Here is a 26,240-nt window from a genome sequence, read left to right as displayed (position 1 = left end):
GGTTTATATTAATACTCCCGTTCTAATACGTTGTAGTTTCTACGCAAAAACACGTATAATCTTTGATATGGTGTAGTTTTCTATCTAACGGAGAAGTTTTTCTTTAGACAGTTTTGGAAGGAGTCTCCAGTGTCAGCGCTTGTAATAGTGCTTTTCTGAGACGTGAAAGTCCATGACATGACAAGCTGTATTTTTTTTTTTGTCTAACTCTGTCAGATTGTCTGGGCGTCTCCTGTGCACAGCCCTCTTCAGATCTTTATTGGATTTAGGTCTGGACTCCATGTCTGAGCCATTCCAAATCCTTGATCTTGTTTTGGTGAAGCCATTCCTTTGTTGATCCGGAGGTTTGCTTCGGGTGAAAGGTGAAATTCCTCTTCATTTTAAGTGTTTTGGCAGAAGCTTTAAGGTTTTGTACCAAAATTGACTGGTATTTGGAGCTATTCATGATACCCTACACACTGAATAAAGTCCCAGTTCCAGCTGAAGAAAAACAGCCCCAAAGTATGACGCTTCCACCACCATGCTTCCCCATGGATGGTGTTCTTTTGGTGATCTTTTTTTGTGCCAAACATATCTTTTGGTATTATGACCAAAAAGTTCAGCTTTGGTCTCATCAGACCATAATACATTATTCCACATGGTTTTGGGAGATTGGATGATTTTGTCATCCAATCTCCCAAATTGGGAGATGGTTGTCACATGTAGGGAGCATGTACCAGTACTTGCCAGAAATAGCTACAATTCTTTTAATGTCGCTGTAGGCCTCTTGGCAGCTTCCCTGACCAATTTTCTCCTGGTCTTCTCATTCATTTTAGAGAGACGTCCTGTTCTTTGTAGTGTCACTGTCATGCCATATTTTCTCCACTTGTTGATTATTGTATTCACTGTGTTCCATGGTATATCCAACGCCTTGGAAATGTTTTTGCAACCCTCTCTTGATTTGATATTTTTCAACGACGAGATCCTGTACCTGCTTTGTAAGCTCTTTGCGGCCCACGGTTTTTCCAGTTGGAAATGTTGCCGAGAAGATGTCAGGAAAATCCTATAGGAACAGCTGTACTTTATTCGGGAATTAATCAGTCACTTTAATTGATGGAACGTGTATACTAATTAGTATTTAACATGAGCTTGAATGTAATTGGTTCATTCTGGACACTGCCAAATTCCCAATTATAAAAGGGCGCACACACTTATGCAACCAGGTTATTTTACATTTTAAAAAATATATATTTTTCTTTCCTTTTCTGCACTAAAATGATTCTTATTGTTTTTCACTTTAATTAATAGGTAGGAAGAATAATAACCGTAGAAAAGGTTCTGACGTGATTTATGGTGGTTTAATTTTCTTTTTATATCACAAAAACCGGACATTTTATCAGAGGTGTGCAGACTGTTCATATCCATTGTATGCTCTGTCGGTTACATTCGTACATTCTCCATGTTTCTTCTCTGCTAAACACCATCAGCTCTAATGCTCCCTGACCCCCTGGTAACCTCGTGCATGTTGTTAATTGTTATAATTACATACTCACGCTCATGCTTGATCTCACTGACTTCGTTGCATCTTCTGTGTAATGGACATGGACAGAGCCGAGCGCTGTGCTAATGTCCGAAACGGTCAGGGGTCCGCGGATCCACGTGTCGTAATACGGTCCAGTGATGAATGGGGCGTCACATGCGCTTTGTCAATCCTTCAGTCATTCTGCTGTGTGTTGACGGCGACACATTGACCCGCATGCCTTTCATTTCCTCTTCTCTTTTTGCCATCAGGATGGTGGACGACCTCCACCGGTTGGTCCAGGCTGCTGAGATAGCCACGCCCTTCATTCTGGTCGGCGCAGAACTGGGCGCGCTGAACAGCAGGTTTTATACTCACGTCTATGACACGTAAGTCTTAAACGAGATAAGCTTTTTTTGGCTTAAGTAATCTGGATTTCTGTCTGTTATTCAGATTGAATTAAGATTGAGGCAGCACCCACCCAAATACACTTCATTTCTGATCTCTCTGAGGTGGAGTAATCTTGCTTGCTCTTGTAACAAGAAGTTCGAAGCGTACACTATCACTGTATGTGCATTTCATTGGTACAGTCAAGGTAAACACCGTTTTTGGAAACCGGTGTCCTCACGAGATGAATTTAACAGCATTTGACAGCACGCATCCTTCTCAGCGCTTTAATTCTCTTTATTGGATGACAGTACTATAAACCATAAAGGTTTAAAAACATAATAGACGGAATCGTTGCACTGTCTGAGGAAATTTTTACGCGCAATTGAATCCCATGTCTTGATGATCCCCAGCGAAAAGAACCACAATTCTGTGGTTTTAGTCTTATTTGCCGAGAGTCGTTTTGGTTGTTAAACGTTCTTTCATTCTGTCTATTAAACATGGCCTCAGAGGCTGAATATGTAACGACGTATATTTCACAATCCAAGCTGTGCTTTTAATCTGAGCTGAGATGCTAGCAGGCACTTATGTGTACAATAGAGTCACATGGTGCTCTGGGTCCTGCTGTATACACGCACCGAGTGCTGTAGTTTAATAGAAACCCCCATACCACTTCTCATCCGTGCAATTATCCAAACCTCTAATCATGTGGCAGCGGCACAATGCATAAAATCACGCAGACACAGGACAAGAGTTTGATTTAATATTCGCATCAAACATCAGAATGCGGAAAACAAAGTGCTGACTTCCTAGGATTTTTAGGCACAGTGGCCTCTAGTGCGAAAAACTAAAAACATTCAGTGAGCGAAAGTTCTCATGATAGAAACGCCCTTTTAGATGAGAGGGGTCAGAGGAGAACGCTTTAGGAAGGTTTAACACTTCACCAGTGCTGACGTGAAGCCGTTAACCCTTTAATGAAGCTGTGACGGCTCTGCAGCGTCCGCGAAACGAAAACATTGCACCCGTGATGTCGTCGACCCCAAACGAATTAAAGCTGGAATGGTGCGGAGACGGTCTACGTGTCAGATTTCGCAATCAGAGAGTGCTTGTACTTGTCTTTTGTGTTGTTTTTCCACGCTGAGCACAAACGTGTTAACCTGTCTCTGTTTGTCCAGGCAAGTGTCGGACTTGGTGCTGATCAATCCCATTCCAGAAGACGTCTTTGAAGAGGAGACGTGGCAGCAGTACTGGTGAGTCATTGCGAGAGAGAGGGAGGGAGGGAGGGAGGGGAGTGTGTGAGAGAGAGTGTGAGAGAGGGATTGAGAGAGAGAGAGAGCGAGAGGGAGGGGAGTGTGAGAGATGGGAGACTGCACATTGTCAGTGTTCTGCTGTTCATCACTTTAATACAGAGCCCAATTAATCAAAGGTCATGGAGTGTTAGAAACTGTCCTTAATTCATATCAGAGCGCAAATCATTCTCATATGAGTCAGCAGAAGTCTACAGCACCTTTATTCACTCTATTCCACGGGTTTGCCTGTCAGTATAAATTTGAAGCCTTTGATCCACCTATGAATCGATCATGTCAGTTTTTAACAGCAAACTTTTAAAGGAGCAGTACCAGGGAATTAAAACAAAACAAAACATTGCTTTCTACTTCCCTTCAACTAACTCCAATGCGTTTGTTAAAACTATGCACGGCTTATACGTTTTTTTTAAATAAGTGCTTTAAAGAAAAGAGGCAGGGCTGAGCAGCTCTGTTCCAACTCCAGGGTCAGTTTCAGGGCCAGAAAAAATCGAAACAGAATCCTAAAATGGAGAAACTAGCTAGGTCTAACAAAAAGTTCGAAGAGTACACCATCACTGTCTGTGGATTTCATTTGGTAAAGTCAACGTAAACACCGGTGTTTTTTTTTCTCCAGAATTTAACAGCATTTGACAGCACACATTTTTCTCAGTGCCTTAATTCTGGACAAATTAAGTTGAGTTAATTGTCGAAACTATGCATGGCTTACAGGTTGTGTTTTAAGGAAAAGGTGCAAGGCTGAGCAGCCCCGTTCCAACTCCAGGGTCAATTTCAGGGCCAGAAAATATCTAAACAGACTCCTAAAATGAAGTAGCTAGGTCTTTTGCATGGTAATATTACAAATCACAGTTTTTTTTTGTAGCTGTCTTTATAATTATATGATTATTATAGGTCAAGAAACACTTTTAAAATTTTAAACAGCACCTTTATTCAAACTCATTCCAAGTCTCATATTTTTAATATTACAGCACCTTCCTCCGGCTAATAGAGTTAGCTAATGCACGTCCTTTCTGTTTGCTCTAGATAACTAAGCAATATCACTATAGCAAAATCTTTGCTGTCTCAAGTAGGTTAAAGGCCAGACTTGTGTAATTTCTTGCATTAATACTATCTTATCGCCAACTATGTGAGTGTTAAACATTTTGTCTGTGGGGAAAATTAGGATTGGGAAGTCTGTATATATATTTTTTTTCTTCCATAACTGATGATTATTATTATTATTATTATTATTTTCAGATTTTGTTCAATTGGAATTTTATTACAGTTCTCTTTTAATGTAGCGCTGGACAAAAAGCCACCATACTCCAACCTTCACCAACACAGCATATAAAAAATACCTGGTATTCATTACTCAGTAACCGAACATCTGAAGTGTTTTATTAATTTTACACCACAGTTAACCATTTAAAAAAAAAATGGTTGAATGTTGTGGAGCTTCTACAAAGCAAGTTCTGCAACATATAATTATAATAAGGCAGCTATAATTAGAAATATTGCTCCCTCAACACACTTTCTCGAAGACAAAAACTGTAGCTTTTCACGTTAAAGACTCCGCAAAAGCGCTTCTGTCCTGAGGATTTTCTTGTGTTGGAAACCTGGAATCGCTGACACTGGAGACGGCGTCCAAAAATGCTAGCTAAACATTTCCTCACAGAAAATTGCTGAGTACCTACCATACAAGTGCCTGTGGAAGTTGTTACCAAAAAATTTATTAAAGTATTAGAATGAGTGCATTCATGTACAATAAACGTGTGATTTGCTTTGGAAAATTCAGCAACATCACCTGACCAATCGGCTTTGCTGTGGTATAAAACTAAACGATTAATCCCTATTTACCTTAGAATACGTCCAGTTCCTGTAGTTTCAAATGGTCACTATATCTCGACCTCCTGTTATACATATTATGGACCGGAATTTGTGTAAGGATCGGGAGAGCGTTAGCTGCTTTCCCAGCATGACTATGAAATAATGAAGATATATGAGAGATTTGTTCCGTGGCTCTGTGCGAGTAATCTCATGTGAGCCATCTCCCCACACATCCTGATTCATAACCTCCAGCCGCTGTTATTTTTCCTGCAGTTATGTAACACAATTGGGGTTTAGTCAGATAAAGAATGAGTAATGCGGAACGCTTTAATTTCTATGTGACTGAAAGTGGAGCAGCAGCATTTAACGGCGACGTGTGTCCAATTACCCTGTGATTAATAGGCCCTCAGCCTGGCATGTATGAAACGCCAGAGATGCAATTCAATTACTTAGGCATGGTAAAATAAATGTCGGGCATATTAACTTGCGACTTAAGTTAATATAGCTTACATGGAGTTGTGTAACAGATTTTGTTACTCATGGAGGCGTTAAGTAGAGTTGGCTCCTTGCATTAAAGATGAATTAACGACATTTGATACCTGTCAGTCGTGCATTGTGTAAAAGAAATTCAAATGCAACTGACATACAACACATTGACTAATTTATTGATTGACGTGAACTTTTTTTTTTTTGAATAAGAAAGCAATTTCGTTTTTGACATCAGGGACAGCGGTTCAGTGGTTATAATGGAAGGTGAGCGGGGGAAAAACTGCTTACAGCTAAACAAGCAAACAAACAAACAAGGGAGTTAGTGAATATGAAATGTACAATATAGTGTTTTTAGAATATACTAGGATATTTTTTTTTAATAAAACCAGCCAACTGAAAAAAAAACAGCAACGATGAGCCATTTACAGTGCAAGATGCAAGCGCTTTTATCCTGGGCTGGGCAAGACAATATTATAAAATATCAATATTGTGATTATAATAACATCATGATACACTATAGCTCCTTGGTTACTCACTGAATTGACATTACATACTATTTGTATACCAATTGATTTATATTCTTTAATCTTCTTCCCGAAATACTTTTGTGTGTGTGTGTACGTGTGTGTGTGTATGTGTATATATATATATATATATATATATGAGATTGCTGGACAAAAATATCTGTTCTTGACTGAGAGGAATGGAACTTGATGTGTTGTAGATTATCCACCTCAAAGGTTCGATGTGTTGTGCATTTTGAGATGCTTTTCTGCTCACCACGTTTGTAAAGATTGGTTATTTGAGTTACCGTAGCTTCCCTGTCAACTGGCCATTCTCCTCGGATCTCTCTAATCAACGAGGCGTTTCCGCCTGCACGACTGCCACTCACTGATGTTTTTTTGTTTGTTTTCCCCGCCATTCTGGGTAAACTCTCGAGACTGTTGTGTGTTAAAATCCCAGGAGAACAGCATTTTCTGAAATCCTCATACCAGCTTTTGTGGCACCAAAGATTTATTTAATTTTTTTTAATTTCTGATGTTTCCACTGCAAAAACTACAAACCATTGAAAAACTTCGGTAAATATACTACACATATTATCATGGATGCCACCGTGTGCCCCATGGGATCGGCTCTGGGTTCCCCGTGACCCAGTAAGGATGAGCGATACAGGAGATGGATGGATGGATATTAATATGGGGGCTAGCACAGGGGTGTTTTGATAGGTAGACTGTGATTTTAAGTAGCTGATGATTCCGCCGCCCAGAGAGGAGAGTCGAAGGGAGTATTTTAGTCAGCTATTGATGGACATGGTTATAAACTGCTTTAAAGGTCCGAAGAAGAGTCTTGAACGGAGTGTGAGCTGTAACCAGTAACCAGCAAGGGTTATAAAGGACAGAGGTGATATGAGCAAGTCGTTTGTTGTGCATGAATGTGTACTCTTATGTGCTGAATTTTGAACATATTGTAATCTTGTAAGTGCTTATTTTACCTTTTAAAATATACGACCAGAAAACCCATTTTTGTTTGCCTTTAAGATCACTTTAAGACCACTGAGACTGCTATGTTTCACCAATATATCTTGTGTGTGTGTTTGGAGTGTGGAATGGCTACAGATTTCATTTTAATTGGGCTTGGTGTCTCTGAGATAAATGGATGATATGACATAAAGAAGTTCGCAGCACCTGAGGAGGACAGCGGAGACGGTACGTATTTCCACATGAAAGCTCAGTGTGCCTCGTGCTGAAACGAGACGTCACCACCTCGACTGTCTCAGATACACGTGAAAGGGGAGGAGACGGAAAGCAGGACGATTCTATAGGGCTGCTTTCCATATGGCTTAGAATCCTCTAGAACGTCTGTCATGTCAGTAGTGGTTTAACAGTGTGTGTGTGTGTGTGTGTGTGCACATGTGCGCTGTTCATTAGTTCAGTATAATTTTCGTTCTATTTTTGTTTTGTTTATTACCAGGAAAAGCTCGGGCATGGTAGAAGCACAGCATGTGGTAATTTACTGTATCATATTTAAAAAATACAGTATCGGTACAGTTACTGATCTAATGTAGCCCTGATCAGTACTGATACTAATCAGATGTGGTCTATTGCAATAATTAAGAACTTGAAAAGAAATGGAGCTGTATTGAACCTTCCTGGAAGAGATGTGGACGTGAGTGTACAATATCTTACACCATTAACAGTGAGGAGGAACCTGGAAGAAACCACTTTGTAGAAGAGGGCAGTACTTTGGGGTCTACAAGTACAATATACAATCAAACCCCAGTGTAATGCCAATAAACTATTCGGAAGTCATGCATGGTGAAAAGTCTGTCCTTTCATCTAATCACAAACAGATGTTCCTGGAGTTCACTGGACACTACTGGAACTTTGAATGGAACCAGTTTCTGTGAGCAGATGAGGTTTTCTTTCTTTTCTTTTCTTTTCTCCAATGAGCACTCAAGGTGGGTTTGGTTATACAGAAGAGAACTTAATCCTTGTTGTTACGTATGTTGGAGGATCAGGGAACTTTGTTGGCATCGTGGACTCCATCAAGAACCATGAATGAAAATCTGGCAACAGTACCTCTGCCAAAAGGGTACAACTGGGTTGTGATCGGATCTTGGAGCAGGACAGTGATTAATACTTATGTTCAGGTCAGTGACCACCATGTTTTTGACGTGGCCAGTCCAGTTTCCTGTCTGGGAAATTGAGCTGAAATGGAGAGTCCATAAGAGAGGATCGTGGAAGATCTGCAGAGATTTGGTATTGAAGCGTTCTCTCCGGTTCCTTGGTCTGTGTTCACGAATCTCATTAAGCATTGTAGGAGAAAACCGTTATGTTGGCAAAGGGAGGTTTCACAAAATGCTGGAAGATTGCAAAACTAAATCGTGCCAATGATTTAATTTTTTTGGAAATTTTTTACTTCAATTAAAGGTTAGAGTTCTTTCATGATTTCACTGTGAGGTGAAACTAATTATGTGAGGTGAAAAACATTATTTCAGAACCTTTTTTTTTTTTTTTTTTTTTTAAACCCGTCCTTTACCAAGCGTGCCAACAATTATGCTGCTGACTGTATACAGTGTTTGTCCAGTGAATATAAAGGTCATTAGGATTTGAGTACCACTGTGGCTTTTTTCCTTTGGCCCAGTGTGTGAGCTGATAAAACCAAGACCAAGACCTTCAAAGCCATATTGATTCTTGAAGCTTCCTGTGTTTACCCAGCATGCTTTAGGACCTTCCTTCAGACCAGTGGTATTGACTGGACCATTGAATCAGCTAAACTCTGTGTCCTATGTTGGCTTTGATCTGCAGCCTTGCACTTTACAAGGGACTTTACCTGATGACCTGGAAGGCAACAAGTGGGATGTTTGAAAAGCTTTTTAAAAATCTATGCAGGTATATGGAGAGATTGTACGATGGACTAGAAACGTAACAGGTCATTGTTTATTAAGGATCAAACTAATGCCATTGTTTTTGTTGGGTTTTTTCCCCTCCGTGAGACAGATTATTGAGATGAGCAGTAGGTAGTCTGTTTACAGACCATGTTTTAAGGGATTATCTGACATACTAGCATCGAACAGGCATCGTTCTGCAAAGAGAAAATAATTATACTGATTATATAATACTTTCTTGTAAATAACCACAAAGCTGTGCATTGTGTACTGTATATTTCAGTAAGTACATGGCCAATTTGAAGAGACAGATGTCATAGTTCTCGACAAAGGAACCTTTGTTTTAAACTGACATCATCTCATAATCTCGCTATGTCAACATCCGATGTCCTTCAACTATCAAATCAGAAGGACATTATAAGTTATATGACATTCTTTCAATACCACATTATTACTATATAATCCACCAGTCCTATCCTAACTTTTCATTATATAACAAAATCTTAACACATTTTTTTCGGTGCATTTTTCTATATGTAATTTGCAGCGTTTGATGCGTTTGTGCGTTTGTGTGTATTCATATAGTTCTATAATGTCCTGAGTACTCCTGCTTATACGACATCACTGTTGAATTCTCGATTCCGATTTATACGAAGGTGTTTACATTTATGGCATTTGGCAGACGCCTTTATCCAGAGCGAATTACATTTATTTCATTGATACATCTGAGCAGTTGAGCGTTGAGGGCCCAACAGTGGTGGCTTTGCGATACTGGGGTTTGAACTCACGACTAAGTGTTGATTCATTTTCCATAACAGCACTATGGCGGAGGCAAATCCCAGGTTTATATGAATACACTCGTGCTCATATGTTAACGTTTCTGTTCTAACCTTGTGCTCCTCATGATCTAATACTAATAATTAACGACGCCATTGGTATAATTGTTGATATGGCGAAGCTTTCTTTAATCAGAGGTTTAACATTTTTGGAAGGAGTCTCCAGAAAGCGAAGACTTTGTGCTTTCCTGGTTTCTCAGTAAACATGACACGCTGTGAGGTTTTTATCGGTCTTGTCATAAAGAGAATCTGGTAAGGGAACGACTGTTTATAGCTACTGTAATGTAAGCAAAAACAGGAACGAATTTGTTTTGTGGAGGTTCTCAAAAATGAAATGTCACTCTAAGCTGTTAAAAGTGCTATGTGTCGTTTATTAAATAATAAATGTAATAAAAGTGTGAAATCGTTACGGTATAAGAGGACTTTGGGGCGGTGACGGTAACTGGGCCATTTCAGACTATGATTGTTTTCCTATAACAGCGTGCCTTGTTGTGTATTTTCCTTACAGGTTTTTTGAAAGCATTTTGACAGAGGGTTAAAAGGCTTAATATTAATTTGAAGCATATTATTCAGTAACTACTGTGAATTATTCAGTAACTGCAGTGAAGCTAACAGGAAACTAATAAGTCAAGTCAGGTCCAAGTGTGCAAAGTCCATGTGAAGACCTAAATCAACAGTGAGATTTGGCTTGCAGGTGATGTTGCTAATGTTGCTAATAAAAACCTGACGTTTATGGGGTGTTAGCTGTTGTTCCAACAAATCTATTAGTGGGCTGTAATGTACTAAGGAATTAAACACGATTGAGAGTTCTGTTAGAGGAAAAGAATCAACATTGTGGTGATGCGAGAGAGAGCCTGATGTCTGATATGAAGTAGACTTACTGATTATTTTCCCACAACGGTACATCCTTAAGTGTTTTCTTCCTCTTATCACAGCTATTTGTCACCAATTACAAATTTTTATTAATTGAAGTACCTTTATTAATTTAACTTTATCAATTTATAGTTATCCTTTTCACTATAGTTTTTTGTTTTGTTTTTGAACCAGTCTCTCTTTTTTTCTTCTCTCTTGAAATTAAAGGTACACTATGTAACTTTTGGCCCTCTAGTGGTTAAAAAATGAAACCGTGTGCATTTTGTTGAAGAACACGGAGTTTGGTCGTGCTCCAGCTCTGCGTGTCTGTGCGGGTGAATATGGTTCGCGGGAATGGTGAACACGTGGAAATCTAAAAAAAAAGATGTTATCTGAGCATGTAAGTGGCATATTTTATGCTTTTGTTTTGACCAGGGGCGTAACCTGGCCTGGCCATTTTTTTTAAAACCAGTAAAGGGGTTGAAACTGAAACAGTAACGTTCTCTGATGCTGAGCAGGAAGACATGGTGTGTAAATGTCTATATGAGTTCCAGTTCACGTGAACATGATATGAGCAGAGCATAAGGAAAGATACTTTGCATGGCACTGCAGCAGCTAAACCCATAGCTTAGCTAGCTTAGCTGTGCCTCCCCTTGGATAGAGACACCAAACTAGCCTAGTTAGAAAAGTTTTATATTTTATTGGTCTGATAGTCCTATAAACAGTGACAGCTTTACCACCGACCGTTGCAAAGCCAGTCCATATAGGATTTTACAGAATTTTTTTGCGATTGTTGCGGCCAAAAATGCTTGATTTTCCTGCGGAATTTTTCCTTGAGTTTTTGCGATGCAACTAGCTGAGTTTTCTGTGCATTTTTTGCGGAAAACTCCTTGAATTGGTGAAACTGCAATTGCATGAAATTGTTTCTTGGGGTCTTTCAAAGTGATGTTTGTTGGTAAATGAGACCTTTTAGCTGTCCTCATGTTCAACACACGTGAATCGAAGAGGTCTTCTGCCGAATGCTCGTTGCGGTGATGTCACATGACGTATCTTGGCCCAAATCTGTGTAAAAAAGTAGAAATGCTTGTGTTTGTGGAGAGTGAATGTGAGACTATCAGGAGGTTTTTTTAGAATTCAGTCAATGTTAATATGAATTAATAACATTCAATAAGTGAAGAAATCTTACTTTAATCTTCAGAAATTAGTCCATGTTAATGTGAGTAATGTGTTAATGTTTATGAGACCAGTTACTGTGAAACAACTTGCTGAAATGGAGAGAATCAAGTTTTTATTGGCGTTTCCTTCAGAATTGTGGAATTAATTATTATTAATTTAAAAGAAGGTATAAAAGGCATCTATCCATATCGGTATCGATATCACTCTGAACAATCGATTATCGATATCGACCGATATCACTCGGAATAATCGGTTATCGGTATCGACCGATATCACTCTGAATAATTGATTATCGTATCGGCCGATATCACTCTGAATAATCGGTTATCGGTATCGGCCGATATCACTCTGAATAATCGATTATCGGTATCGGCCGATATCACTCTGAATAATCGGTTATCGGTATCGACCGATATCACTCTGAATCTCTACATAGAATTTTAATGTTTTATCTTTTGAAAAGTTGATTCAACACATGGATTCATCAACCTGCGTGGATTAGATGTTAATTCTGCTTCTTTGGCAAATTGATTTTGCTCTGAACGTAATGATCTGATCTGTTAAAATCTAATCTGTTCCTGAGAGGAGTGCACTATTGTAATGCATTTTAGTTTCTGAGGGTTTTTTTTTTTGTAACCAGTAATATAGTTGTGTGAGGCCAGTCAGACACACACACACACACACACACACACACACACACACACCTGAGCTGTTCTGTTCATGCCAGTGGCCGAAGTCCTCTGGGAAATCTGGGTTGAGATTAGACACTGAACAGGACTGCAGAGAGAAAGAAACTTCTGCCACTCTAACAGAAAGGTGTGTGTGTGTGTGTGTGTGTGTGTGTGTGTGTGTGTGTGTGTGTGTGTCAGAACAACTAAGAAACTTGGACACTGCTCACAGCAAGTAATATATCTGTCTTATTATTGTGTTCATTTAAAGCATTGCAGCATTCCACCTAAAATCTCATTTCCTGTCATTTCTATCCCTTGCTCTTCTGGAACTTATCAGAAGTCTTGCCGTGTGTCGCATCACACAAATCCACACATTCGTTAGCATAAATTATTAAATGCAGGAAGTAGATGCTCCCTGGGGATTTCCCGGGGAATCCAGGATGCCAATTACTAGTAATTAGCACCGCTAGAGCTGTAGCTACTCTTGCCAGTCTCGGCTAATGAAGCAGGCCTGTAGCGACCCTAGTGTATTTACCTCAGTCTAATCTATAGTATTGACTCGAGTCACCCGGGGGAAGGCCCTTTTTAATGAAGGAATGTTGTAGGGTGGATCATGACTGCCCCCTACTGTTGGATGTGCAAAAGTATTGCAATGGATTTTTAGTACATTTATGAAGCTTTATTTTTTGGGGGCAAAACAGGAGATGTGTGTTTATTCCAGAACAGACGCTCTGAACATGGCTCACTGTACGTTTTGTGCACTTTTCTGGCCACAAGCTTCAGAATCTTCAAAGTCAGAGTGTCTTTCTGCTCTGCTCTTTAGATGCATTCCTGTGCACCGGTTTCTAACAGGAAGCCACAAAGAACTTTTTTTTTGACCAGGATATAGTGAATTGATCGATGTTTCACGGCATTACATGTCAAAGCCATTTTTACATTTGTAATGTCAGGCAAAATGCCGAATCGTGAGAAAAGTACGAGATTTTCCGCTAGGGTTAGAAACGGAAAAAGTCTGGAAATCTGGCTCAAGAGACTTGTATGTGATTTGTACCATAGTTCTGTGTGTATAAACTTGATTAATGTGAGATCTTAGCAAGTAACAATATCTTAAATATAGGCAAATTCCATTAATATGTGTCTGTATTAGATAGTTTTTAAAATTGATATAAGATTATTAATCTTATTTCTGGATTACAGTTACGGCATTTGACAGACGCCCTTATCCAGAGCGACTTACAATTATCAAAAATTTTGATACATCTGAGCAGTTGAGGGTTAAAGGCCTTGCTCAAGGGCCCAGCAGTGGCAGCTTGGCAGTGCTGTAGTTTGAACTCATGACCTTCCGATGTCCTAACCAGTTCAAAAGTTTACACACACTTGATTCTTAATACTGCGTGTCGTTACCTGGATGATCAACGATTATTATGATTATTATAATATGGTTATTATTTTGTTTAAAGATCTTATTTTTTTCATTCGGCACTGCCCTTCAGAAGCCACCTAAGATATTTACATGTTTCCCAGAAGTCAAAATAATAACAATTTACACCGATAATCCTGTTCAAAATTTTAACCCCCCCCCCACAAATTCCGACTCTTAATGTAGTCTGTTTTCCATCGGTGAATGTTTGCACCTTTTGTAATAGTTTTGTAATAGTGTACGAGTCCAGCTGTTGGAAAGGGGTCAAATATGCAGAAGATGTAAAGAATGTACAGGACCTGGAGGATTTTTCTGAAGAACAGTGGGCAGGATAACTGCTCAGGACAAACAAGGGACTCGTGAAGAACTATCACAAAACATCGAAACAGTCGTGGATCATCCAGGTAACGACACACGGGATTAATAATCGAGGGTGTGTAAACTTTTGAACCGGTTCATTTGTGTAAATTCGGTTATTATCGTGTCTTGTGGACTATATGTAAACACCTGTTATGTGAAATAGTTTATTCAGGGCAGAACTAAATAAAAAAACCATATGCAATTTTTATGATCCCTCCTCAATTATTTATTTAAAAAAAAAAAAAGATTAACATTTTGCAGATTCTGCAAGGCGTATGTAAACTTATGAACGTAACTGTAGACTTAATGTTCTTATATTTGTTATATATTATTAATGGTTAGTATTAGATGTCTTTTCCTTTATTTAAGATACTTTTACAGCACTTGCTATCGTTTTTTGTGGTGTATGGAATATGGGTTTTTATTATTAGTAGTAGTCTTATTGCAAAAGATTCATTAGCCTTTATTCAATTTGGAGTTCCTTTTAATCCCATTTTATTCCAGACCACAGCAGCGCTCACACGTTAATAGCAACTCGGAAAAATTTTAAATAAAAATAAGTCTTTTTAAAAAAAAATGTTTGCATGGCAAAATGGTTGTTAGAAACACGACAAAATAAAATATTGATTATTTCTGCTATATTTTGCAGTGTATGCCCATAATCTGAACTGCAAGGGCAATATTATTGTCATTAACCTACTGCATCTGGAACTTCATGAAAGTTCTACTACCACAGAGCAAAGAACGGGATATCTGATTGGATTAGCAAACTTCGTGATCATGTACAGTACAACCGTGAGTCGTTGGAGCCTAGAAAAAGTAGAGGACCCCTGAATCATTGTCTAGTAGTGAAAAATATTCCGTTAAACCGGACCGTGTCCTGTTATCTGTCGTCTCTTCCTGTGAAGAGCGAGTGAGGAGGGAGGGAAAGGAGCCCATGCAAATTTCGAAGGGTTCTTATCAGTTCTGAGGATGATCAGACTCGGTGTGTGTGAGCGAAAGAGTGTGTGACATTCCGACAGTGGGTCATGCGCCTGCTCCCTACAAGAGCAACAGACTTCATTCATCCTGCACTAATCCAGATGGGAAAGTCAAAGAGCAGAAAGTGCACAGCCTCGACCTCATTTCATCACCTCCATCGCTACCAAAGGAGAGAGGGAGAGAGAAAAGAGGAGTAGCTCGGAAAATAACTGACATTGGCGAGGCGCTTTGCCGTTATCTGTTTAATTCATCCCACCAATCTGGCCTGTCTTTTCCCTCGCTAAATTGCCCTTTGACACGCATGCCTTCCCATGCATAATCCAGACCTCCTGGGCAGAATAAAAAAAAAAAAAATGAATGGAAGTCAACCGAAGACCTCGAAATAAAATGTCAATGCCGGCGGACCGATTTGACGCCAAATCAAAGCGCCGAGGTTTGACACAGAATGTGCTTTTTGGCGGCGAGGAAAGGAAAACGTGTCGGGGTGAAAAGGTGTCAAACGAGCAAAGAATTCTTTGAAGAAAGGTGAAGAGGAATCTAAATTGGGAGCAGAAATAGGTTTGGGAACGGACGGAGAGATGGCGAAGAAGGATGAATGTCAGAGCGGCCGTCTTTAATTTGCAGTGTGAATGTTTACGTGCGTGAAAAGGCTGAGGCCTGTTTGGGTCGGAGAACGAATTCGAAAGCGTCACGTTATCGCTGTGTCGTAAGTTTTATGGAACTTTTGGACTGCTGAGAAGTTTGAACTTCTGATTAAAAAAAAATAAAAAAACGTACGAGAACATCCGTCTCGTTACGGAGCTCCGAGACCAGAGGCGTTTACATTTACGGTATTTGATAGACGCCCTTTATCCAGAGCGACTTACGTTTATCGCATTCATACATCTGAGCAGTTGAGGGTTAAGGGTCTTGCTCAAGGGCCCAACAGTGGCAGCTTAGCAGTGCTGGGGTTTGAACTCATGTCCTTCTGAGCAGTAGCCCAACACCTTAACCACTGAGCTACCACCCTGCCCTGGAAGGAGACTCCTTCCGAAACGTTAAACAAACATCTCCTCACAGGAAACGTCACCGTATCAATGATTACACGTTTATTACGTGGAGCGTCTGTTATACCGTAGACGTTCCTGTGTGTGTCGTTACTATAGAAACGATCACGTATTAAAACGAGTGCATTAATGTGCACTAAAGATCCCCCTCTTCCGTGAACACCTAACTAACCCCTAAACCCCACATTATCCTTAAAAAACTACAACCAAAAAACCTGCTCTGGCTCTTACACCTTGACTCTGCGCACTTTGCTTCACGGGAACTCAATGAAAGATCTTGTACGGTAGCACTACTGGTATTGTTCTCCGCTTGATATATCGCTTTGCGCGTATTTCCTCACGTGTAAGTCGCTTCGGATAAGAGCGTCGGCTAGACGAATGAATGTAAATGTAATGTAAATCTCGCAGCTCCCACAGCGATATAAATTCAAGTCTGAAACATGGGCGGTTTAGTATTGTATTCATTCCATAGCTTTATTTTATTTTAATTCGCTCTTTTAAGTGCAGTGTGTGATTATTTGGACATGTTGATTGAACGATGCTGAACCGGTAGATGATCCATGATCCTTGTAGCTCCAGTTTGAAACAAAATGAGGCAAAGTTTGTTTGGCTGAGCTGCTTGTTTAACTTCATGAATGGCTTCTGAGGTAGGTGTTCGAGCAGGAAGCCATTAATGGATTCTCCAGGACCAGAATTAAGCACGCTGCCTAAAGCCACTTTACTGCTGATTTCATCAATACGCAGCTCAGCCGTAGCACCATGCTCAATCGCAGCAGAGAGCAAAGTCAACTGTTTTATGGTTTGTGATAAATGTCTTGTGCAGGTGTTTCTGTGTAATGGTTCTCTCTCTCTCTCTCTCTGTGTGTGTGTGTGTGTGCGCAGGTAAGTGTGTTTCTCTCTCGTTATTGATTGGACTCTGTAGGTTGAGACTAGCCAATACATAGCACCAGTGAGCCGAGACCGGTGTTGACTCCCGAGTTTTCTTCTCGGCACCTCTCTTTCTCCTGATGCGCTCTCTGTGCTTTCTAGAGATGATTTCAAAGATGGTTAATACATCTTTTAAGATTTAAATTAGGTTAATAGTTATCGGTTACTGAATCATATGGTCTCTAATCTCAAAGCTGATTGGATTGATCTGATTTCTGATCTGATCCAATGATGAATTGCAAGAGATTGCGGTTTTTTTCCCCGTTAAAGAATGACACATTGTACCTCTTCCATCCATCCATCCATCTTCTATACCGCTTATCGTACTGGGTCGCGGGGAACCTGGAGCTTATCCCATGGAGCATTGGGCACTCTGGACACTCTGGACAGGGTGCCAGTCCATCGCAGGGCACAATCACATACACATTCACTTTAGACACGCCAATCAGCCTACCGCGCATGTCTTTGGACTGGGGGAGGAAACCGGAGTACCCGGAGGAAACCCCCGCAGCACGGGGAGAACACGCAAACTCCGCACACACAGGGCAGCAGCGGGAATCGAACCCCCGACCCTAGAGGTGTGAGGTGAACAAAGTTGTTTGTTCCTGTTATAACTTCTGTTACGACAGCTTTAAATTGTTGTTCCTTCACCAGCCTTTCTTTTTTTTTTCCTCTCTCTTGACATTAATAAGATAAAGATTACAGCTTGACACTGGAAATTCCTTCGAAAACTCAAAAATGGGCATATGAGCAATTACACACGTTACTACAGAAACCGTAGTATGTTAGAACGAGTGCATTAACGCAAACCTTGTGGCCCGCACTGCTGTAACACCTACTGATCTCGATATCGAATCAATGTCTTCTGACCAATCAGATTTGAGAATTAAACAGCACTGTGGTATAAAAGTGATTAATAAATTGGAAAAAAAAAAGCTACGTTAATGGGACAGACAGTTGAGTGTGTGTGTGTGTGTGTGTGTGTGTGTGTGTTTCCAGGTACACACGCCTGGTGCCCTCATTACAGATGATGCAGCTCTCTGCAGCCACGGGTGTGAGTCGTCTTCTCCTCATCTTGCGGCTGCTGGAGCCGAGTTTCAGTGGAGACAGTGTTTCAGGAGAACTGCTCCAACGTCAGGTAAACACACACACACACACACACACACACACCACACAGTATCAGCTGGGTCGTTTTGAATGAATGAAGCAAGTTGGTCAGACTTTATTTGAGAGGCTGTTGAGTATATATCTGAGAACAGGTTATATAATATGTTTCAGTGTTGAAAAGTGATGACTTGTTTTACTACTTCTGCACATTTCAGTGATTACTTCAGGGCTTGGCGCTCTGAGTAAATGAAACTAATTGTTCGAATTAAACACAGGAACTTAAATCTAGAAGTTACATCAGTATTTATATGGGGAAAGGGATCTGTATTCAGGGTTTAGTTCCACAGGCGCATATATATATTTATATATACACAGTATAAGCACCTGCGCTGCATTCAGATTATGCAAATCACTTGAATGTAGTTCACACCACCCAAGTTGAGAAGAAATTGATGAGCTCTTATGTAATAAATAAATAAATAAATACAAGAAGGTGCCCATAGTATGAAGGATAATCTGACCAAGCACTCATCAACTAGCTCACTTTAAAGAAGTGTTGTGACGTTTAGCTATTTAAAAAACGGCTTCTTCACACAAGCAGTGGATCAGATTAGGATTTTGTCTTAATAAAATAAAATAAAAAAACAACAACTTTGTTTTGTGTGTTAAAAGTTCAGGATTATAAAGTTGATAAAATGCGTTTCTGGCTGAAATGATCGGAGAACCTCTGAACTCCATTTTGTCACATTTTGTCCATTTTGTAATTGATTTAACTGATGATTATTATTATTATTATTGTTATTATTATTTTTTACTTTACTTCTGATTTTGATGTCATGATGTCTGATGTCATGCATCAGGTTCGCTCCAGACTGAAGAGTCACATTCATGCTGGAAGTAATCGCAGACTGTAGGTTTTGTTTTTCTGTTCCTTTTTGCGCTTCAGCAAAGTGACCACATGGGGGCGCTCTAGTTTCAGTTATTGAGCAAAAACCTCCTCCACGGTGCTGTGCTTTAATGATGTCTGGAGCACGGTGAGAAAAGCGGTTTAAAAAAAAAAAAGGAAAAAAAAAAAGAGCAGCCATCAAACTGAGCTTAACAACTTTGCTCTGATGCGATTGTGCGTGCACAGGGGACGGGCCCGGGCGCTGTATCCTATTTCCTTTCCCTTTTTTCCCCCCTTTCCAGACGTCTTCAGACAGGGTCTCTGAGGTCAGGACGCGAAGCGAGCTCGTCCATGCTCGAGCTAGGCGCCTCTTCTCCGCTCTAGTTCCACCCAATTTCATGCAAGTTAACGTGTGGCCGGGAATATGCAAATCACTTATTAGATTTTTTTTTAAATCTATATTTTTTTCTTTTTTTTTGCATAAGCCCTTTTCCACCTCTCGAACGGACGGCTGCTGGTTCCTATTTGTGACATGAATCGAAAGCTGACCTGAGTCAAATGATTTAAAGCGTTTTTTTTTTTTTTTTTAAAGCAATCTAAAATAATTAATGCATAACACCTGCAGAAGTGAAGCCATGTTGTTTTCATCCATCAATCTCATTTGTTCTATCTGTGCAAACATCCTCTCTGTAATTTAAATGTCTTATAAACAAACAAAGAAGCAAACAAGGAAACTAAATGTCGGAAAGTTTTCTGATACGGATCAGAGAGGAAAGGGCAACCTTACGCTGCTGTTGGATATGAAATGAGGGTTGCAGTGAATTAATATCGTATACATCATCAGCATCAGGGCTCAAATGATTTTACTATATATTCATAATGTACTAACGACCACACTGAGGCCCTTTTCATTTGATTTTTTACCACAGGTACGTGCTTGCCTCTGCTCTACATGAGAAAGATAAAGCAATGGGACTGCACTTAATGGTTACTCGATAGTTTTGTGTTTGGGCGAGGGGCCCTCGAGATGCCTGTCGACTCTTTTATTTGCCGTCTCTTTGAATCGTTCTGCACGGACGTGACGCTTCAGTCCACCCCATTGTTAAGACGTTGCTTACAAAACGCTCGTATAAAGGGTGTGTGTGAATAAAGCTTTAGGTTATCTTTACAAATGTCAGGACATGAGATCTCTGGACTTAAACGCAGTAGTGTGGATGAGTCAGATTACTTATTCATGCTGCTTGAGTTCAGTGTTTAAACACGTCTAATTTATTGTTATTGTTGACGCTACTTTGTCAGTGGTACATTGCGTAGTTTTCTTCTCCTGGCAAGTGTTCATGTTTGGAACATCAACATCAAAGGGTTAAACGATTCAGATTTTTTAAGTTGGTCTGGCACTTATACCATGCTTTTTTTTTTAACCTTAGCGGTTCTACAAAGCTCTTTACTCTGGTTCTCATTCACACACTCACACACCAGTGGTAGCAGAGCTGCCATGCAAGGCGCTAGCTTGCCATCGGGAGCAACTTGGGGTTCAGTGTCTTTCCCAAGGACATTTTTTGGTATGTGGAGTCACGTGGGCCGGGAATCGAACCGCCAACCCTACGATTAGTGGACACCCCGCTCAACCACCACAGTTTAGAAGATGAGCAAAAACGATTGCATAAAATAAAATATTACACCCAGTTATTCAAATCTTCCTCTCAAACAACAGGAGTGGAAACTATTTAGTGGAAAACCACATTAGAACGACATAAAAAATTAATCTTGTAGAAATACTTTGCTTGTAGTCACGTTTCGTTAGTATTTCCCATTTTAAAATCTTCCTAAGATTTTAAAACCAATTTCTAGCCTTTTTTTTTTCTTTCTTGGAATAGTCTTCTTCTATTAACAGATCATTTTGCTAATTTTAATTTTAGGCATTTATTTCTAGAAAGAAGCACATGGAGGAATTTTAAAATTGAGATAATTCTCAATTCTTAGCTTTTATCTCAATTTTTACTTTTTAGCTTTTATCTTTATCCCAGGAAAAAGAAAATGCCGTTCTCCCCCATTTAAAACCCACGAGGGATACAAACTTTTGCACTGGCATGGAGAGATAGTATATTTGCCTGTAGAATGTAATATTATACATAGTGAATTGATGCTAGGGCTAGAGTTAGAGTTATTCACTCAAACAAGAGGCGAGTATTTTAACTTATTTTCTGTAGAAATTTTAGAAAACGAGCTTCGTCTCCTGATAGTGAAATCCCGCTCTCCTCTTTGCTCTGATCAGAAATACCTCTTGAGTAACCCGGCTCATCAGAGCAGCACCGTGGACGAGCACTACTTCCTGAACGAGAGCGCGTCTCAAGTCAGGTAAAACACACGCGCGCACACACACACACACACACACACACACAAACAAGAGCTGCTATTGATTTTCACTCACTGACTGCGATTCAAGCCAATTTCCTTTTATTCCTCATTGATTTGTCATGTTTCATTCTTTTTCTTCCCCCAGAGAGATCTCCAAATTCAAGCTGTTATCTAGCAGAATATCAGTGAGCGTCATCGTTGGGGACTCGTTCGACGAACAGCTCCCTGCTCACCTCAACCAAGTGAGTGTCATGTACTCAATCCTTTGACTGGCTCAGTATGAACTAAATGATAAAATAAATAAATAAATAAAACATTTCCATCGTCTCTAATTTGAGCCACGAGCATAAGGAGACAATTTGTCTATTGCGTGTCATAATTGTATACACTGCTGATACTTGAGATACATTTGAGGTATTTTAAATGGATCTGTCCACAGAGACCGTCTGGGTCAACAGGACTTTTAAGTTAAACAAGGGATGTTTTGTAACTAGGTGATGTCCTCGTTATTTGTCTTGTGTGTGTGTGTGTGTGTGTGTGTGTGTGTGTGTGTGTGTGTGTGTGTGTCAGGTTTTTGCTGATGTGCAGAGGAAGGGTTTAAAGCGAGTTTACCCTCAGGCCAAGCTCATTCACATTCAGGGGGTGGACCGTCACATGATCTCTAAAAAGGCGTCATCGGTAAGCAAACATTTACTGGAGCTCGTGTCAAAGAGACAAACCAAACATGCAATGAGGCAATGAGACCCTGTTCAACTGCCTTCCGAACACCACCATGTTTCCTGTTTGGAAATCATTTACATTCACAGCTGTGCTGCATCATCGCTTTGTTTTAGGAGAATTGTTTTATTTTTTTTATTTTTAAACAGCCAAAAAAAATGCAACATGTATGTATGTATGTATGTATGTATATAAGAAAACAAAGACATCAAGTTTCTCCTGAGGATTAAGGTTTAATTATGACACCACATCAAAATAAAAATTTCCAACAGCTCTGGAATTTTATTCCATCCATATACATGCATAGCAACAACATTTTTTAAGAAATATTATTTTTTTTTTCCATTATAAGGACATTGGAATGATCTTTTTTTTTTTATTTTTTAAAATTTTTTTTTTATACAGCATCCCTCCCGAAATCCTCTCGCGTCCGTTTTGTTAAGTAACATCGATAAAATTACTTTCGTACAATTGTTGTTCTTAAGGAGTTAGAAATATCTGCCTTGTTCCCATTCTCCTAATACTGCTTTCAGTAATGTTCCTTTTTTTTTCTTTTTTTTTTTAAACAAAGTATTGCATTGAGAGCAAATTTTCAAAAAGGGAGACCAAAATGGATCGCAAACTGAAATACGAGTACTATACAAGAACGCTGCCATCCTGATGAAAACACCCACTTCTGAGTTTAAAAAAAAAAAAGAAAGAAAGAAAGAAAAAAAAAAAGAGACATAGACCAACAGCTACATACATATGCAAAGCTGGATGTACTGTATATGCCAAAAAATGAGATGCAGAGTTGTGCCTGGTTTTCCCTTCAAACCGTGTTTAAGGCTGAGAAGTCATGAGTACAGCAAATGACATTTAGGCATATACAAAAAACTTACAGCAAATAAGAATGCACAAGTGCTTCAGTAGCTATTTTTGTGTCTAAAATGCATTTCTGTTTTGTATTGTCTATCGTTGAACCTACAATACAGTGTAAACAATGATTGCTACACAAGAATGACTATACAATAACATTACAAACAACTCTGATATAAATTTCCTTTGTGTTTAAATTAAGGTCACTACTCCTATTAATACTGATTGTAAAATAAATAAAGGTGAAAGTGGCACCAATATTACACATGGAATTTTTTTCTTGACAAAAGTTTTGCATCAAAGTCTCGATGAAAAATGAAAGATGAAGCTCTTGATTGTCCACAAGCAGCATATAAAACTGCATGATGCACTATTCCAGACACGACAGTGTAGCGAAAAAGAGAGAAGGAGGACGAAGGAGAGCAAGGTGAAGGGAGAGTAAGGTGAAGGGAGAGTTAAGATTTCATTTCACGTGCTCGGCAGCATGTGACGAGCAATAGAACTTCTTGTGGGTGATAAAGTTCGATAAGTTATTGAACTGGATGTCACAGAGGCGGCAGTACTTGCCGCTTCCAGCTGGCTGAGCCGAACCATTTACGCCTTTGGCCACAACAGGTGGTGCATCCTCAACCGGCGATTTAGATGTAGGTGATGCGTTGCCGTTAGGATCCGGGGGGTTCTCAGAGCCCCATGTGGGAGACGTTTGCCCATCTGTTGGCGACGTGTTGTTGGGCTGGTTCTCTTGCTGATTGGGTACCGATGATTGGCTGTCGTCCACTTTGTGCCCGCCGTTGACGATGACCATTCCCCTGTTCTTCGGGAGCAGGGGCAGTGGGTCTTTGCTAGGTTGAGGGCAGCCATTGGCTGCTGGTTGTTCTTTGCCTTCTTCAGTTGCTCCGTTAGTACCCTGCTCTTGATCACTGGGTTCACCCTGTTTAGTCATGCCTCCTGCCAGGAAATCACTAGGCTTTATCCCGAAATATGGTGATATTGGCTCACTGGTTTTCATCTTTTTTATTGCTCCAGGGTAAAGGCCATGTGGCAGAAACACTTCTTTGGAGGGCAGGAGCTGGGGGTCATTGAAAGTCTTTAGCTCTGGCACAGGTCCAAGGTGTGGAGGGAACAGACTGCCGTTTTGCACCGTCACCTTGGTGCCACCATTTTTCTCAGATTTCACAGGAGTCTTGTCGAATATGTCTTCGGGATTAGTGCCTTCAATCTTCATGCTTGGAAACACAGTCTGGTCGATGCCAGCGATCTCGTGCTGAGCGGCTGTAACTGGGCAAAAGTTCTGTTTATGAGCTAAGTAATTCTCCACCTTGTTAAAACTTATCTTGCAAACAGTGCATTCATGATAGTCCAAGAGTCTTTTGGGTGAGTTACATGTCTTGTCAGAGACTAGCGAGCACTTTTTGCTAAGATCGATTGGTGCGTCCAGTTCTTGCGTGTCAGTAATGGCATTGCTTTTGGGAGCTAGGATGGATTTTGTGACTGTAAGAGAAGCCTCAAGGTGTTTCGGGACCATCCCTTGAAAGACGTCACAGCGCGGATGGAAACGGTCAGCCAGGCCTTCCACAGTTTCTTGGGACGTACAGGGATTTCCCAGGGTGGGAACACCCAGAAATCCAGACTGTGGCCCTATTGGCTGCCTCTGTTCCTGGTCTGGCAGGCACATTTCATACATCTTCCTGCGTTTGCGTGTCCTCATGGTTCTCTGCATGGCGGGCACCTTGTTAGTAGACATGCGCTTCATTGGTGGGTCATGGCGCGTGGCACAGTAATACTGCTTGTGGACCATGTAAGTTTCGTGACGACTAAAGGTGATGTTGCAGGCCTCACAAGTGGTTTTGTTGGGATCATTCTCACCATCCCCTAAGGATGCGTTTGGACTCTTGACTTCAGCCTGTTTACCATTGAGTCTGTCTTCAACACCTGTTGGTGTGGTGACCTTTTTCACCTGTCCACTGAGGTCTTTATCAGGCACTTTACCACTGGCATTAATAATGTCCAAAACAGAGGAGTTCAAGCATGCTGATGGCATTAGATGATCCGTCTCTGGTGGGTGGCATCCAGCAAGCAACCCTACTGAACTGTGACCACTGTTTGGACTCACGGAGTCTGTCACCTTGTCTGAAACAGTGGAGAAATCAGGAGATTTGGCCATGTGCTGCCAGCGACTATTGCAGTAGTGTTTTTTGTGGACAAGGTAGTTGTCCAGATTATTGAAAGTTATGTTACACTCGAAGCAGGTTGCCCCTTTTGGCATCAGAGGACTGTAGATGACGGGCGGGTAACTGTTCCCTCCATGGCGTAGTCTGCGATGCACAAGTTCTGACATTTTGGCTAAAATCTCAGACGCTTGGGGCACTACTGAAATGTCTTGGGAGAATGCAAACTGCGAAAGGAATGGGCCCATGGGAAATGTGGGTCCCATGTTGTGCTGAACTGGTGAGGACGCCAGTCTGGGACTGGAAGGCTCTGACTTGATCCTGGTGTAAGAGAAACTGGCCTTGGCACCCAGGTGACCTTCTCCTTTCTGAAGTCCAAGCACAAGCTTTTTCTCGGTTCTTTCCGGCTCTCCGTCGGGGGCGCTGTCCTTGTTGGCCACAGTTTTGGGGCTCTGCATGACGACATCCTTCCTGATAGCTAGTTCTGTTCGGGTCTGCAGACTTTCCTCTGTCCCCCGTGGTGATTGCTCGTTGTCGCTTTCCCTGTGGATCTTGCCAGAGTGGCCGTGTAAGTCCTGATGCTGCAAGAGTTCCCTGTGGTTCTGGAAGCTGATATGGCAGTGATTGCATCTGAAGGCCGCCTGTGAAAGGTGAGTGAGGATATGGTGCTGGAATGTAATGAGAGAATCCGCTGTGTAGTTGCAGATTGTGCATTTCAAGCTGGTGCCAGGGGGGAGTGTCTCTTCCATTTTGACACCTGAGGAAGATAAAAGGTAGATATCAGATTTGGTTTCCTCACGTTACAGCAGTCAACATACAATCTTGCATTATGCAAAACCTTCCTCCACCCTCCTCATATTAGACTGCATGAAAACTCAGTTGGCTGATTAGATTAATTGAGCTATTTAGTACTTTATGCCGTAGACTATGAAGCCCAGTGTGTATAACAAAGAATACCTAATCGAATTCTTCTTTTGCCTGCAGAAGCTTTACTTTTAGGATGTC

General features: G+C 40.6%; 2 protein-coding genes across 2 annotated transcripts in view; one reads left to right on the top strand and one right to left on the bottom strand.

The window, feature by feature from the left end:
• The window catches only part of si:dkey-122a22.2 (uncharacterized), a 37,585-nt gene extending 15,186 nt beyond the window's left edge, over nucleotides 1-22,399 (top strand). The window contains exons 6-11 of the mRNA XM_017453834.3: nucleotides 1,771-1,887; nucleotides 3,061-3,135; nucleotides 18,141-18,279; nucleotides 21,410-21,492; nucleotides 21,638-21,734; nucleotides 22,063-22,399. Coding sequence (XP_017309323.1) covers nucleotides 1,771-1,887; nucleotides 3,061-3,135; nucleotides 18,141-18,279; nucleotides 21,410-21,492; nucleotides 21,638-21,734; nucleotides 22,063-22,233 — 682 coding nt within the window. The 3' untranslated portion in view covers nucleotides 22,234-22,399. The remainder of the gene's footprint in view (nucleotides 1-1,770; nucleotides 1,888-3,060; nucleotides 3,136-18,140; nucleotides 18,280-21,409; nucleotides 21,493-21,637; nucleotides 21,735-22,062) is intronic.
• A 415-nt stretch (nucleotides 22,400-22,814) lies between these two features.
• The window catches only part of zfpm2a (zinc finger protein, FOG family member 2a), a 173,425-nt gene continuing 169,999 nt past the window's right edge, over nucleotides 22,815-26,240 (bottom strand). The window contains exon 8 of the mRNA XM_017453833.3: nucleotides 22,815-25,992. Coding sequence (XP_017309322.1) covers nucleotides 23,531-25,992 — 2,462 coding nt within the window. The 3' untranslated portion in view covers nucleotides 22,815-23,530. The remainder of the gene's footprint in view (nucleotides 25,993-26,240) is intronic.

Source organism: Ictalurus punctatus, chromosome 23 (genome assembly GCF_001660625.3).
Source record: "Ictalurus punctatus breed USDA103 chromosome 23, Coco_2.0, whole genome shotgun sequence".
In the NCBI taxonomy this organism is placed as follows: Eukaryota; Metazoa; Chordata; class Actinopteri; order Siluriformes; family Ictaluridae; genus Ictalurus; species Ictalurus punctatus.
Note: the sequence above shows the minus strand (reverse complement) of the source record. Positions and strands in the feature narration are given on the sequence as shown.